Below are 15005 nucleotides of genomic sequence, written 5' to 3'. Positions count from 1 at the left end.
TAGAGAGTGACTGTGGGGAGAACAGCTGCCCTCGTAAGGGAAGCAGCTCAGTCTTCAGCTCCAGCCCACGTTCACAGCCCCACCCACCCCAAGTCCAGCCCCCCAACCATCCCCCTCAACACCACCTTGGTCATTACTACTGCCCCTGCTCTCCTCCCTGTCCCCATCCTCCCACCTCTGAACACACACGCAGGAATTTCTTAGCTCTCCCATGCCCGTTACCACTCTTCCCACCATCATCCCCACCCTCATCCCCACCCTCATCCCCATCTCTACCATCTGTGAACATTTATTGAGCACCAACAATTCTACAGAACACACAGAAGGCACGGCCCACCTCAAGGGCACGACCCTTCGGCAAAGCCACCACACTTCAGCACGGGATGGCCTGTGCAGCCCAGGGTGCAGGGTGGGGCCAGGGGCTTAGTCGGCAGTGCACCCGGGACTGGGTCCAGAGGCCCCTGCCAGGCTCCAGCTTGGGGAAGGGGTCGTGACGCTTTCCTGAGAGCAGAGCAAATAAATAAATGGAGAGGCAGGGGTCTGAGCCCCTGCAGGCAGAGAGGCCCTGGGGTTGCTTACGTGACTCCATGGGAGTGAGACAGGTGGCCAGGAGCCCTGTGCCCAGGGTAGGGATGGGGCTGGAGGCCAGGGCCTGGGGACCAGAGGGTCCTGGGGCCTCCCCGGCATGTCTGCCTGGCCCTCACCTCTGGGGGTTGAAAGAGGGCACTGGGGGGACCCCCCAGGGGACACCCCTGAAATGCAGGCAGACTAGAAATGGGCAGTGGAGGAGACATGCTCTGCCTGCAGCCCTTACAGGGGGGCATCGTCAGTCCTCCACTTGGGGGGATAACTCTGCTGGTGGCCGTCGCAGCTGGGTTTCCCCATGTTATCCAGAGGCACCACCACCTCATCCGGGTTCGAGTTCTTGTTCAGCTCCACCACGCGGGGCACCACTGAGGACCAGCGATCTATGGTGAACACGGCGGAGGGAGGGGTGAGGGTGGGTGGAGAGTGCGCGTGCATGCAGTGAGCACCTTCTGTGCACCAGGCCCTCCCCAGTGTTTTAAAAGGGGAGGCTTATTATCCCTATGTTACAGAGGTGGAAACTGAGGCTCAGAGATGTCACAGAATCCACCCAGGAGCACACTGGAATAAATGGAAGAATCACTTCAATCCCCAGTCAGGAAGCCTCAGCACCTGTGTCCTCTCCACCGTGTCTCAGGTGCGAGGGGCCCCAGGCATTTGCAAGCAGCAGAGGAAGCTCAGCAGCCAGCCCATCAGACCCTCCCATTCTACTGATGTGAACACTGAGTCCCAGAAAGGGGACAGGACTGCTCAGAGCAAATTAGTGTCGAGAATGCCCAGGGCCCCCCCCCACTCTGTGCCCTGAGTCTCCCCCCACTTCTCCCTGACCACTCACCCCTCCGGAGGCGGCCCACGGTGTGTGAGAAGCCGTAATACTGGTAGCTCTCGTTCTTGCCTGGGTCCTCGTTAATGATGCCCAAGTTCTGGTTCCAGTGAGACCAGTTCACCTCGTCTACCCTGGTGGGGCCACAGCAGAGCGAGGGTCACAGGGCACCCCTGGGAGACTGCACCCCTTCCCCGCCCCCAGGCAGCTTCCCTGCTCTAGCCTCCCAGCACTCCCTCTTTTTTTTTTTTTTTTGTCTTTTTGCCATTTCTTGGGCCACTCCCAAGGCATATGGAGGTTCCCAGGCTAGGGGTCTAATCGGAGCTGTAGCCACCGGCCTACACCAGAGCCACAGCAACGCGGGATCCACGCCGCATCTGCAACCTACACCACAGCTCATGGCAATGCTGGATCCTCAACCCACTGAGCAAGGCCAGGGATCGAACCCACAACTCCATGGTTCCTAGTCGGATTCGTTAACCACTGAGCCATGATGGGAACTCCGTCTTCTCCTTTTTTTGTTTTGGTAGACTATTTAGAACATAAACTTTGCCAAATTAAAGCATTTATAAGTATACAATTCAGTGGCATTAAACACATTCCAAAGGTTGTGCAACCATCACCACTTATCTTTTTTTTTTGGCTGTGCCTATGGCATGTGAAAGTTCCCAGGCCAGGGATCGAGCTGCAGCAGTGACAACACTGGATCCTTAATCCACTGAGCCACCAGGGAACTCCCACCGCTATCTACTTCTGAAACATTTCATCACCCCAAACAGAAATTCCGTACCTATTAAGTCATAACTCCCCTTTCCTCTTCCCGCCAGCCCCTGGTAACCTCTGTTCTACTTCCTGCCTCTATAGATTGACCTATTCTGGACATTTCATGTAAGTAGACTCATTCAGTATGTGGCTTTGGGTCTGCCTGCTTTCATTTAGCATCAAGGTTTATCCACAATGTAACCTGGATCAGTACTGCCTTCCTTTTTTACGGCTGAATAATATTCTGTTGTGTGGACACATCATACTTTGTATGGATACACATCCATTCATCTGCGGATGGACGGACTCCTTGATACTCTCACTCTTATTATTGGTCACCCTCATAAATCATGTCCGAAAGTCAGGTTATAGCCTCTTGGTCCCCGATTGGCTTGATATTTTTTCTTTCTGAAATTATTTTTAGTTATTTTCACTCCATTTCCTTTTTTTTTTTTTTTTTTTTTTTTTTTGAGCAACTGCTATGGGTCAGGCCCCAATAAGGAAGCTCCCTTTTTACAGATGAGGAAACTGAGGCTTGTTAAACTCTTTGTCCAAAGTCACAAAGCTGATAAATCACAGAGTCAGGACTTGAACTTCAAATTCAAGTGGAATAGGATTGACTAGCTGGCCTGTGGGGTGGGGACTGTCATAGTGGAAACTGACTTTTTCTGACACCAAACGTGACGCTTATGCTCTGTGCTGGCAATCACGTTACATAGGATGAGTCCTCTTAAAAGAGTCAGCCTGGGGTTCCCCTAAGAAGCTGGCATTCCCATGCATCCGGGTAACATCCTCAGCTTCCCCCTGAAACCCACCCTTTTTTTCTTTTTTTGGCTGTCCCATGGCCTATGGAATTCCCAGGCCAGGAATCAGATCCGAGCCACAGTTGTGGCAACATGGGATCCTTTAACCCACTGCACCAGCAGGGGATGGAACCTGCATCCTAGCACTGCAGAGACGCTGCCAACCCCGTGGCACCACAGTGGGGACTCCCACCCCATTATTTCATCCATAGAGGGTAATGCCCTATGATGAGCACTGCCTCCGAGCCTCTGCCTCCTCCAGCAAGAGACAGAGGAGCAGTAACACTGGATGCACAGGGATGTCTGTCTCACTGTGTGTCAGGGGCTGGCCGAGGGAATGATGCCATCACTGTTCCCATTTCACAGATGAAGAAACCGAGGCTGAGAACTGAACTAACTTACCCTGGCTCAGCCAGAGGAACTGAGTTCTGGTCAGGCCCATCTGGGCCTCAGTGGCTCGGGAAGTTGCAATGGGTAGAACACATGAGGCGGCCCAATGGGCCCAATGGGCCCACCAGGCCCAGCTTTACCTGAAGCACCACCTGCGGTCTGGGGTGCCGTCCGAGCTCTTGCCCACTGTCACCATCTCGCCAGAGCGGAAGGCCTTCCTCAGGAACACAGGGAAGGAGCGCTCGATGTCCAGGATGGTGGTGGCCCACTGCGGGAGGGAGGCGGGCGGGCTGTGGGTGAGCGGCCCCCAGCCTCGCCTAACTGCTCTACTGGCAGAAATGACGCTATGGGCTGGAGTGGGCAGAGAACTAGGTTCCCAGCTCCCACAGCCCCTGGAAACAGGGTTATTGACTCAAACACCCACAGGGGAAGATGAGGGAAGCAGGGTCATCAGCAGCCAGGGCCCCAGGACACCTAGTGTCCACTTGGCACTGGGTATCACCGGGGGTAGGGGGGCTTGGGCAGACCAGGGAGTGCAGGCCCCTCACCCAGTGAAAAGTGGGGAGCCACCCCTCATCCACCTGAGCAGTGCCAGGCAGGAACATGGGCTTGCCCTGCCAGGCTTCCAACTTTCCAAGAAAGGCCAGAAGTCTGGATTTTTCTATTTACAATTTTTGGGAGTTCCCTTGTGGCACAGGGGGTTAAGGATCTGGCATGGTCACTGCAGCAGCTTGGGCCAATGCTGTGGCATGGATTCGATCCCTGGCCCAGGAATTCCCACATGCCAAGGGTGTGGCCAAAATAACTAAATTTATACTTTTTTGCATTAATTATTTTAAAATATGGTGGAGTTCCCATTGTGGCACAGCAGAAACAAATCCAACTAGGAACCATAAGGCTGCAGGTTCAATCCCTGGACCTGCTCAGTGGGTTAAGGATCCGGCATTGCCATGAGCTGTGGTGTAGGATGCAGATAGGGATTGGATCCCATGTTGCTATGGCTGTGGTATAGGCTACAGCTCCGATTTGGGAAACTCCATATGCTGCAGGTGCAGCCCTAAAAAGCAAAAAATAAATAAATAAATAAAAATTTAAAAATAAAAATATGCTGATGCAGAAAAAAATCTTTGCTGGTCAAATCTAGTCCACAGGCTGCCAGTTTGCATCTTAAGAGTTACACCCAGCGGGGAAACTGAGGCCTTGGAAATTAAGGGGCATGGATAAAGGTTTAAGAGCAAGTCAGATGGCTCCCTGAGACCCAGACCTGGGAAGAAGACTGTGGAGGGTTTTTCCCTCATTGTACATCTCCTGGAAATGCACCAAGTCATGGTAAATGTGGGTGCTGCCTTATGGAGACATCATTTACTGGGAACCCCAGTTCTTGCACTGCATGTGGCCAGGTGGGCTGTGCACCTCCCCTCAAGCCCCTGCTCTCTAGGATTGGGCAGGAACCGGTGGGAAGCAAAGGCAGCAGCTGCCCAGTGCCCGTGAGCCCTGCTTCAACATCATCCACATCTGCTTCCAGGGGAGTTAGAGCCTGGAAGTTACGCCTGGGCTGTAAAAGCCCCTTGGATGAGAATGCTGACGCTTCCCGCTCTGGGGTGGCCTGTATCCATGCCGGTCTTGTCTCTTGGGCCAGGGTGGGGCATGAAAGCTGCCCCCTGGGCTCAGTGCAGGACCCCCACTGAAATGCGATGCTCTGAGCATTTCCGGTGCTGACAGAGCTCACTCAGTGGAGCTGGATGAAGCTGACTGTATTCTGAGAACTGGACCACAAGGGAATCCTAAGCCCACAGCTGGTGGTCAGGCAAGAAACCACCTGGAAATGCGCTAGGTGGTTCTGCGAAACAGACTGCAGCCTTTTGTGCCCATTTTACAGACAGGGAAGTGGAGGCAGAAGGAGATGGTTTGGCTCATTGGAAGGCCAAGGGGGTACCGTGGGTCAGGTTGCCCCACCTTAGAAGGACAAGAATGAGTGGCTGGCGGGCCAGGGATGGGGGTGCCGGGGCCTCACCTGCAGCTTCCAGATGTGCTTGCTCTCCTTGGAGACCTGGCCCACCGTCTCCCCCATGAGGGCGATGAGCATGTTGAGGAGTAGCACGAACGTGAGGATGATGTATGTGACGAGCAGGATAATGAAGACCACGGGGTACTTGGTGCTGCTCAGCATCTCCAGGTCGCCCATGCCGATGGTCAGCTTGAAGAGGTCCAGGAGGAAGGTGCTGAAGGTCTCGCTGTCGCGGCACGAGGGGTACGTGGGCACTGTGCAGTTGGTGTGGTCCTCACTGCACACCTTCATGTTGGCACATGGGTTCAGGAGGGAGACCAGGGCTGTGGGAGGGAGAGCGGTGACGGCCCCCGAGGGTGAGGATGCCGGCTGAGAAGTGGGAGGACTGTTCCCATTTGCTGGAAGGGAGCGCTAAGGCCCGGCAAGGGGAGAGCACTGGCCCAAGCTTACCCAGCAAGGAAGCCAAGCCAGTGGTTGAACCCAGGTTCCCCTGCAGCCAAAGCCTTCACTCTTTCCATAAGCTCTTGCTAACAAGGAAGAAGGTCCTAGGACCTAGTGTGGTGATTCTCAACCAGGGGTAATTTTTTTTTTTTTTTTTTTTAGGGCTGCACCTGCAGCATATGAAAGTTCCCAGGCTAGGGGTCAAGTCGGAACTACAGTCTACACCACAGCCACAGCAATGTCAGATTCAAGCCACATCTGCGACCTACACCACAGCTCACAGCAACGCCAGATCCTTAACCCACTTAGCGAGGCCAGGGATCAAACTTGCATCCTCATGGATACTAGTCAGGTTCATAACCGCTGAGCTGCAGCAGGAACTCCCAACCAGAGGTAATTTTCCCCCAGGCACCTTTGGCAGGTCTAGAGACATTTTTGGTTGTCATAGGTGGAAGGGGGTACTACTGGCCCCCTCTAGTGGGTAAATACCAAGGGATGCTGCTAGACATCCCACCACTCACAGGACCGTCCCTTCCATAGAGAATTATCTGACTCCAAATGTTCACAGTGCCAAGCCTCTTGTTCTTAGAAGTCTTGGGAGCCTGGAATGCCAGCATTGGGGGCAGACTCTCTTGAGTGCTCCTATTTCCCAACCAGCACCAGCTCAGAGAGGAAGGGTGGAAGGTGAAATTAGGTATTTGTCTTGCCTGCCCCAGAAGCTGTGCTCCCTAAGGCCTCACCCCCTCCAGACATCTCAAACTGATCATGGTGCTCATCCCTGCCCACTAAGCCTAGACAAAGCCTCAGAGTCCTTCTCAACACTGTTTAGCATCAACAACTGCTCCAAAATCATCCAGGTCAGGGAGCATGAGGGGGACGGAGTCCCTTCAGTCAGTGGAATGTACAGTGTCATGGTGCCTTCAGCCTGGGATTATAGTAAGCAGGTTCCAATCCATATACTAATGCTATTCAATTATATAGTGGCTGCTGAAACATGTTGAGAAGGATTTTTTTTTTCTGGCTGCACCCATGGCATGCAGAAGTTCCCAGGCCAGGAATAAAACCCAAGCCACAGCAGTGACCCAAACCACAGCAACAACAATGCCAGCTCCTTAATGAAGTAGGCCACCAGGGAGCTCCCTGAATTCCAAGACCTTGTCTAACTTATCAGAAAAACACATCTGTAATCCATTAGCAATGTCTGTCAAGGGCACAAGAGTGGGAAACAGTAGCACATGTGCCATGTTTGGGATATGTCAGCATCAGAATAGGGATCTGTTTGAGAACTATGTCTAGATACTCATGTTGCAACAGAACAAAGGGTGGGGGAAAAAATGTATACATGTAAGGATAACTTGATCCCCTTGCTGTACAGTGAGAAAATAAAAGAGAAAAAAAAGAGAGAATAGGGATCTGGTGTTCCCTAGCAGAAGCCCTTGGACAAAGCTGACTACTAAGTTGCTACTTTCACCTAAGCTTCTGCTTCAGTTTCTATATTTAGGACTGCAGTAAGGCCAGACTTGACCCTACTCCCAAACCACTGCACTAGGGCGAGTCCTTTCGAGGCCTACTCCTTGGAGGGGCAGTTAGACCATGTCCCTCTCTCCCCAGCTAAGCTAAGGCCACAGTTCTTCTCCAAAATAATCCACACAGAGCCTTGGCATTATCAGGGTCAAAATATCACCACCATCAGACTCCTGCTGCCAGTGCTGATTCCCAGACCAACCTCCTCAGATGTGACTGCAGCCTGGTGAAGCCTGGGTTGGCCACTCCCTTTCGGATACTGGTCACTGGATGGCAGATCACCAGGCCAGCCCAACCCCTTGATTAATTTCCCCATCCCTAATCTTTCCCCAATGACCTGTGTCACTAAGGTCCCAAGGCATCATGACATCAAGGAAGGAGCCAGTGCTGAGCAGCCCAGGCTGCTCGATTAATGATTAAAATGTGTCCTCCCTCATATCCACACCCCTTCAATGTGGCTTTGTAGCTCCTTCCACCAAGAGGATAGAGTCTATTTCCCCATGCTTTGAATCAAGGCGGGCCTTGAAACTTGCTTTGGCCAAGAGGGTGAGCCAGAAGCGATGCCGGGCCAGGCAGAGACCTTGAACACTTCTGCTCACATTCTGGGAACCTCAGACCACCACTGACCAAGTTCCAGCTAGCTGGCTGGAAATGAGTGACCCTGGGGAAGATAGTAAAGTCAACCCAACGGAGGCCACCCTAGCTACACTAGTCAGCTGGTAGCCAACCTGCCAGCGGAGCACAGACACGGGAGCCCATCAGGATTAGCCAAATATGGAGTTCCCTGGTAGGCTAATGGTTAAGGATCTAGCATTGCCATTGCTGTGGCTCAGTTTGATCCCTGGCCTGGGAACTTCTGCATGCTGCAGGAACAGCCCCTCCAAAAAAAGATTAGCCAAATCTGGCCCGGGTGACCACAAGCACCCAGCTGACCCACAGCTTTGAGAGTAATGATAAATGGTTGTTTTAAGCCACTAAGTTTTGGGTGCTCCTTTTGCAACCATAGCTAATATGCCAGTTTTATCACATCCATGCTTTTGCATTTGGACAAGTTATTTAACCTTTCTTTTTCTTTTCATTTTTGGCTGCCCTGTGGCCTATGGAGTTCCTGAACCAGCGGTCAGATCTAAGCCGCCATTGCAACCTACACTGCAGCTGCAGCAATGCCAGATCCTTTAACCCTCTGTGCCATGCAGGGGATCAAACCTGCAACCTGGCAACACCAGTCCTGTTGCACCACAGCAGGAATTCACATTTAACCTTCCTAAAGCTCAGTTTCCTTATCTGTAAAAGGTGGTAATAAAGACACTTACCTTACAGACTTACTGGGGGAATTGAATGAAGCAGGGACGGGCACCCAGTGAGGAGTCTACAAACACACGCTTTATGGTGGCTGATCCAGCCCTGGTACCGCCCCTGCCAGGCTCACCCAGGCACCCAGAGCTCACCTGAAGCGTAGCCGATCATGAAGAGCAAGTAGACCAGCAGGAAACGGAAAAGATCTTTGAAGAGGATCTAAAGGCCCCGGCGGGGATACGGAGGCAAAGATGAGACATGTGGTTTCTCACTTGCCCCACTCCTCATCTCAAGTCTTCCCTCCAGATCCACTTTGTTCCCCCTACCCACACCCCGCCGATGTCCAGGCCCTGCCTGCGGCCACCACGGTGCCCCCATGTCCTCAGGGCCCTGGCACTGTCTGCATATGTGTGTCCAGTGGGTGCCCTGCTCCTTACCTTCTGGATCATGATGCTATAGGTCCCTGTCAGCTTCAGCCCACGGGTGAAGTACAGGGCATTCATCCAGCCCAGGACCAAGGCAAAGACCATGACGGCCAGGTAGGCCTCAATCCCCGCCAGGTAGAGGCCCGCGGAGACAATCACCAGCACAGAGTAGATGAAGCTACAGGGCAGTGGAGACCGCCAGAGGGGAAAGGGGACAATGAGGTCCTGGAGGGGGAGGCATGCCCTTGAGCCCTCTAGGTACCAGGACATCCCGATGACCCGCAGCAGAGAAACCACATGGATTCACCGGGTTCTCCAGCATTCTGTTAACCAGAACACCCAATTAATTGGCAGCTGATGTGTGTGTAATGGCCCTGAGGCCCTCCCAGATCCCAAAGTGATGTGATTCAGAATTGCTAGAGAAAGATTCAGTGGGATTCAGTGGAGATTTTGTGGCTAAGGGAATTTCATTGTTCTCTAAGGATACGGGAAAAGATATAACACACATGCAGCAACTCATCCTGTGCCCTAGGCAGACATCATTAATCAATCCCAGCACTCGCTCCCATTAAACACAGACACAGCCTCAAGATTCTTAACATGGGCACTCCTGGCAGACATTAGCAATGAATCACAAGCAAAGGAGGTTAGATTATTTTTATCTGTGGTGTGCATGGTGATAACTCTCTAGCAACCAGAATCTTGCTTTACCCAGTAGATCCTTTTGCTTGATAGTGACCTTGTCTTGACTTTGGGCTGCAGATGTTCAGGCTGGGTGAATTCACTCCAGCAGAGCCACTCCCACCACCACCAAACCTGTGCAGTGTCCCTGCCCAAGCCCACCTTCCTCACCCAGAAGCCACCAGTCTGGGGACCTCTACTCACTAGAGTAACTGGAAGGAGCCATCAATGAAGAGAGAATTCACTCCAGGGCATTTCTTCATGAACAAGTCTTTGATCTGGAGGCGGGGGCATGAGAGAGATGGAGCCAGCAGGAGTGACAAGGGGAGAAGAGAGGAGCTAAAAGAGGTGGAGGAAGAGAAGGAGGGGGGCGAGCAGGTGTGTAGGGTGGGGGGCCAAGCACTCACGTTGGTGAAAAAGAACAGGACCCCAGTGAAGAGTGTGATGATCTCACCGGCCAGCCTCAGGTAGTCCACCGTGGTGTGGTAAGGATATGGTGGCTGGGGGACAGGGGATGTGCGAGTCCTCACCCAGCCCTTCTAACACCTGGCCCCAGGTCCAGATGTTCCCCAAGACCCCAACCATCTGGGTCCTATGGCACCTCTTCCCTCATTCTCTTCCCCTGGATGTACAGAGCACCCACCATCCTGTTCCTAAGCCCTCTCCAGTCCCTCCCACAGGGGACCCAGCTACGCCCCAGCTCCTGCCTGGTGCATGGTCACTCACCGTGCCCTCCAGAGGCTGGTAGTAAGCGGTGAGGGTAAAGATGACCATGGCACACAGATAGGAGACCACATTGATGTAGAAGGAAACTGCCCCGAACTTGCGCCACTTGTCCCGCAGCAGTTCATTGATGGGTTCCACGGCCAGCATCTCGTGGCGGTTCTGTGGGAGGCGGGGTGGTCGGGGGCCAGTCAGGCTGGTTCGGGGCCAAACAGTCTGAGTCCAGCATGCCTTCCCCACCGTCTGCTCTGAGAGCATTCTTCCTCCTAACCATTCTTCAGTGATACTCAAACTTCTGGGCCTTTGAGGCTCTGCCCAATTCCGCCCCAACTTGCCTTTCCAGACTCTTCTAGAGTCATAGGACTCAGGGCTCGAAAGCGCCTAAAAGAAATCTCTTCTTGTGGTTTCCCCAAACTCCAATCTGTGGACGGAGCTGAGCTGCTGGCAGCAAAATCAGCTATGCAGCTTGTTAAAAATATAAGTCCCTGGGCTCTGACCTCAGAAATTCTGATTCAGGGGAGGGAGAGGGATGGACTGGGAGTCTGGGGTTAATAGATGCAAACTACTGAATTTGGAGTGGATAAGCCATGAAATCCTGCTTTACAGCATGGGGAACTATATCTAGTCACTTGTGATGGAACATGATGGAGGATAATGTGAGAAAAAGAATATATATATGTGTGTGTGTGTCACTTTGCTGTACAGTAAGAATTGACAGAACACTGTAAACCAACTAAAATGGAAAAAATAAAAATCATTAATAAAAAATAAAAAGAAATTATAATTCAGGAAGTGGGGTTGGGACATTTAGCCTAAAGATGATAAACATGTGACCCACTACAATTTTTCAATTCTGAACCCAGGGCAGACATCAGTAATTGAGTCCTGCACAATAATCCTTTGGATAGCTCCCTGGGCAGACACTACCAATCAATCAGAGTTTGCAGCAGAGATGCCAAACCTCCCATCATCTCTAAGGTAAATCAAGTTGGTCACTAATTTCAAAGATGAAGGAAGTAAGATCCAGCAAGGGAAGGCATCTGTCCACCCTCACAGAGCCGGGGCTGGAAGTGAAACCTTTTGCACCCAGGCCCCAGCACTTTCTGCTCCATTTGTACAGTGTCCTGTCCCTTTAACAACTTGATTTTCTTTATCATCAAGGATTTGTGCAATTACATAGCCACAAAGTTGCCAGTGCAGTGTTATTCCTGATAGTTAGATGCGGAAACAAACCCAAATGACCAAGAATAGAGGAATGGTTGATAGGAATGAGGTCCATTTCCACGCAGCAATGATACTGCAGAGGAATATTTAATGGTGCAGAACGAGGTTCATAAAATACTGCTAAGTGAAAAAAAAGAGCTTTCAAAAACTTCATATAATGAATACTAATGATAATAGCTGACACATAATGTTTACCCAGTGCCAGGCTCTTCTAAGACAAATTTATCTGGGCTTCCTAGCAAGCCAGTGGGGTATGCTCTATCCTTATCCTCATGTTACAAAAGAGGAAGCTGGGACTCAGAGAGGTTGGGCACCTTGTCCTGAGTCACACAGCATGTAAGTTACAGAGCCAATATCCTGATCCAGTCCTGCCTGCCCCTGAAGCCTGACCCTTACAATGCTCCCACTTCCCCCCAAGTTCCAGATGCTGTTCTAGGCACTAGATGGAACCCTTCTCTTGCACTCAGTTTGGGGACCCACTGCTGCCACTGCTGTGGGCCCCTCCTCCCCTGGGCCCTGTCCCCTGCCCTAGTGCCCACCTCGATCTTGCTGTTGTACACCAGGATCTCCAGCACGGAGGCCTCTTCCCCACACGTGTCCAGGGAGGAGAGGTCATAGAGCGAGGAATACACAGGCCCATAGGCCCAGTCCTTGAACTTGCGGGACAGATGCCTGGTGTCCTCATCTGTCACCTCCCGACGGATGATGTGCTGAAAGATCTGCATGGGAGAAGGGAGGGTTAAGGGGTCCTGGGGGGCACTGCTGCTTAGCCACTCACATCAGAGGGACCCCATCACACAGTGCCTCCCCAGAGAACAGGATGGAGGGGAGGGCAAATATTTACTGAGCACCTGCTGCATGCCTCACGTCACCTCGTTTCATTCTTGTGCTTACCATATTAGTTGACAGATGAGCCAACAGGCTCAGAGAAAAGAAGGATGTCCCCTGAGGCCACGCAGTTAGCGGAAGCCAGACTCAGCCCAGGTCAGTCTTAAAAATCTGAGTTGTGGAGTTCCCACTGTGGTGCAGTGGAAATGAATCCAACTAGGAACGATGAGGTTGTGGGTTTGATCCCTGGCCTCGCTCAGTGGGTTAAGTATCTGGAGTTGCCAAGAGCTGTAGGTGGGGGTGCAGACGTGGTGGTGTAGGTTGCAGACGTGGCTTGGACCCCACGTTGCAGACGTGGCTGTGGTGTAGGCCAGCAGCTGTAGCTCTGATTAGACCCTTAGCCTAGGAACCTCCATATGCCACAAGTGCAGCCCTAAAAAGCAAAAAAAAAAAAAAAGATCTGAGTTGTAATGAGTATCCTCTTTATGTGACGAAAACAGAATTAATCAACTTTATTGATCAGTTAAATCTCTAGTAATAATTATCCTATTCGGCCTTTCCTATTACAACTCCTACTGTCTCTGGCTTACACATAGGGAAACTGAGAAACAGAGAAGGGTGAGAGTCACCTAGGGCCACAGGGTTCCACAGGACAAAGGCAGAATTTAAACCCAGGCCTTGGGAGTTCCCTGGTAGCTCAGTAGGTTAAGGATCCAGCACTGTCACTGCAGTGGCTCAGGACTCCGCTTTGGTACATGCTCGATCTCTGGCCCAGGAAATTTACATGACGAGGATGCAGCAAAAAACAAAAACAAAAACAAAAAACAGCCATTTTCCAGGACTCTGGTATAACTGCAATTTCAGTAACTTTTGCTATACTTTTAATAGAGGAATAAGAATCCCCACCATTTATTGAGAACTTATTACCCATCTCAGGATTTTCTTAACAGCTTTAAGTGGATCACCTCATTGAGCTGTCAGAACACGATAGCACAGGGCTGCTGTATTATCCCCATTTTACAGACAAGGAAGCTGAGGCGCAAAGAAGTAAGATGCCTGAGGTCACAGGCTGGGAAGTAGCCAAGCCCGGCCTTGGACACAGGTGCTTCTGACTACAGAGAACCCCAGCTTTGGTTCTCAGTCAGGGGATGGTGACCCCCAGGGGACAATTTGGCAATGTCCAGAGACATTTGGGGTTGTCACGATTGGTAGAGGGGGCACTACCGGCATCTAGCAGGTCAAGGCCAGGGATGTAGTTAAACATCCCACAATGGCACAGATCAGCCCCAGCCCCCAAATCCTCCAGCCCCCAAAGTCAGTAATACCCAGGCTGAGAAATCCTGCTTTAGGCCAGAGAGGGCAGGAACTGGCACACAGCCACTCAGCAGGTCAGGGGCTGAGCCAGGACCCCAACCATGGAGGGAGGGGGGACTGCAGGGCTGGAGCTCTGGGACTCAGTTCTCTATCGGTGGCTTGCCCTGGCTGGTTGGAGCAGGCAGTGAGCATCTGGTGGGGTGGGGTGAGGAGAGAGGCTCTGGGTTGAAAGTGAATAGAGCTTGGCTAGACAATAGGGAGCCATAGCAGGTTTCTGAGCTGTGACAGCCACACACCAGGGTTGGCAGGATGGGAGGTGGGTGTGCATATTAATAAGAATGTGTTTGTGTGTGTAGAGGAGTAAGAATGGGTGCCACCCAGCCCTGCCCTCACCCCAATCTTGCCCGTCTTGGCAGCCATCATGAGGGGCGAGAGGCCGTCGTTGTTGAGCACGGCTTCCAGGTTGCTGTCAGGGAAGAGGCGGGCACACTTGAGCAGCAGCAGGTCGTACATCTTGGTGACAAACTTGGTGTTCTCACGGGTGTTGTCAGCGATGGCCACCAGCGCATGCAGCACCGTGTTGCCACGGGAGTCCTGGCGCCGCATGTCCGCCTTCTTGTGCGGGTTCTCCGTCAGGTAATTGACGATGTGGGGCTGGTTGGTGCAGGCAGCCAGCGATAGGGGCAGCTCTCCTGCAGCCAGGGGTGGATGCGGGAAGGTCAGTGACAAGGGCCTGGAGTGGGGGGCTCTGCCTGTGGACACTCGGGGGCAGATGCCCAGATGAAGGACATGGCACCCACGGTCAAAGTGGATGTGCCCTGGCTGACAGCTTCTGTCTGGGGTGATGCTCCGGAGAGACGGGGGAAGCTACTGGGGGGGTGGCCATGCAACTTGAAGCCTGTGAGGGATTCCTTGAGGGACTTTGTCCGTGAACCCCAAGTAACATTAGCTTTTTTTTTTTTTTGTCTTTTTAGGGCTACACCCGTGGCATACAGGAGTTCCCAGGCTAGGGGTCAAATTGGAGCTGCAGCTGCCAGCCTATACCACAGCCACAGCAACATGGGATCCGAGCCATGTCTACACCACAGCTCACGGCTAAGCCAGATCCTTAACATACTGAGTGGGGCCAAACTTGCATCCTCATGGATATTAGTCGGGTTCTTAACCTACTGAGCTAA

The 15005-nt window shown here is 52.2% G+C and overlaps 1 protein-coding gene across 5 annotated transcripts in view; it reads right to left on the bottom strand.

The window, feature by feature from the left end:
• Window positions 1-273: 273 nt before the first annotated feature.
• Window positions 274-15005, bottom strand: part of TRPV4 (transient receptor potential cation channel subfamily V member 4) — a 41869-nt gene continuing 27137 nt past the window's right edge. For 2 of the 5 annotated variants that reach the window (XM_084992536.1, XM_013982949.3), the window contains 11 exons: window positions 14221-14519; window positions 12225-12404; window positions 10465-10623; window positions 10146-10238; window positions 9943-10016; window positions 9070-9235; window positions 8785-8851; window positions 5378-5694; window positions 3504-3631; window positions 1421-1542; window positions 274-968 (listed from right to left, as the gene is read on the bottom strand). In XM_084992536.1, the coding sequence (XP_084848662.1) occupies window positions 811-968; window positions 1421-1542; window positions 3504-3631; window positions 5378-5694; window positions 8785-8851; window positions 9070-9235; window positions 9943-10016; window positions 10146-10238; window positions 10465-10623; window positions 12225-12404; window positions 14221-14519 (1763 nt within the window). In that variant the 3' untranslated portion in view covers window positions 274-810. 5 annotated transcript variants of the gene reach the window in all.

This window comes from Sus scrofa, chromosome 14, assembly GCF_054392235.1.
Source record: "Sus scrofa isolate SSC_HxYL_T2T_F1_AM1 chromosome 14, Sscrofa_HxYL_maternal_Yorkshire_Landrace_v2.0, whole genome shotgun sequence".
NCBI lineage: Eukaryota > Metazoa > Chordata > Mammalia > Artiodactyla > Suidae > Sus > Sus scrofa.
This window is presented reverse-complemented; position numbering and strand designations above follow the sequence as displayed.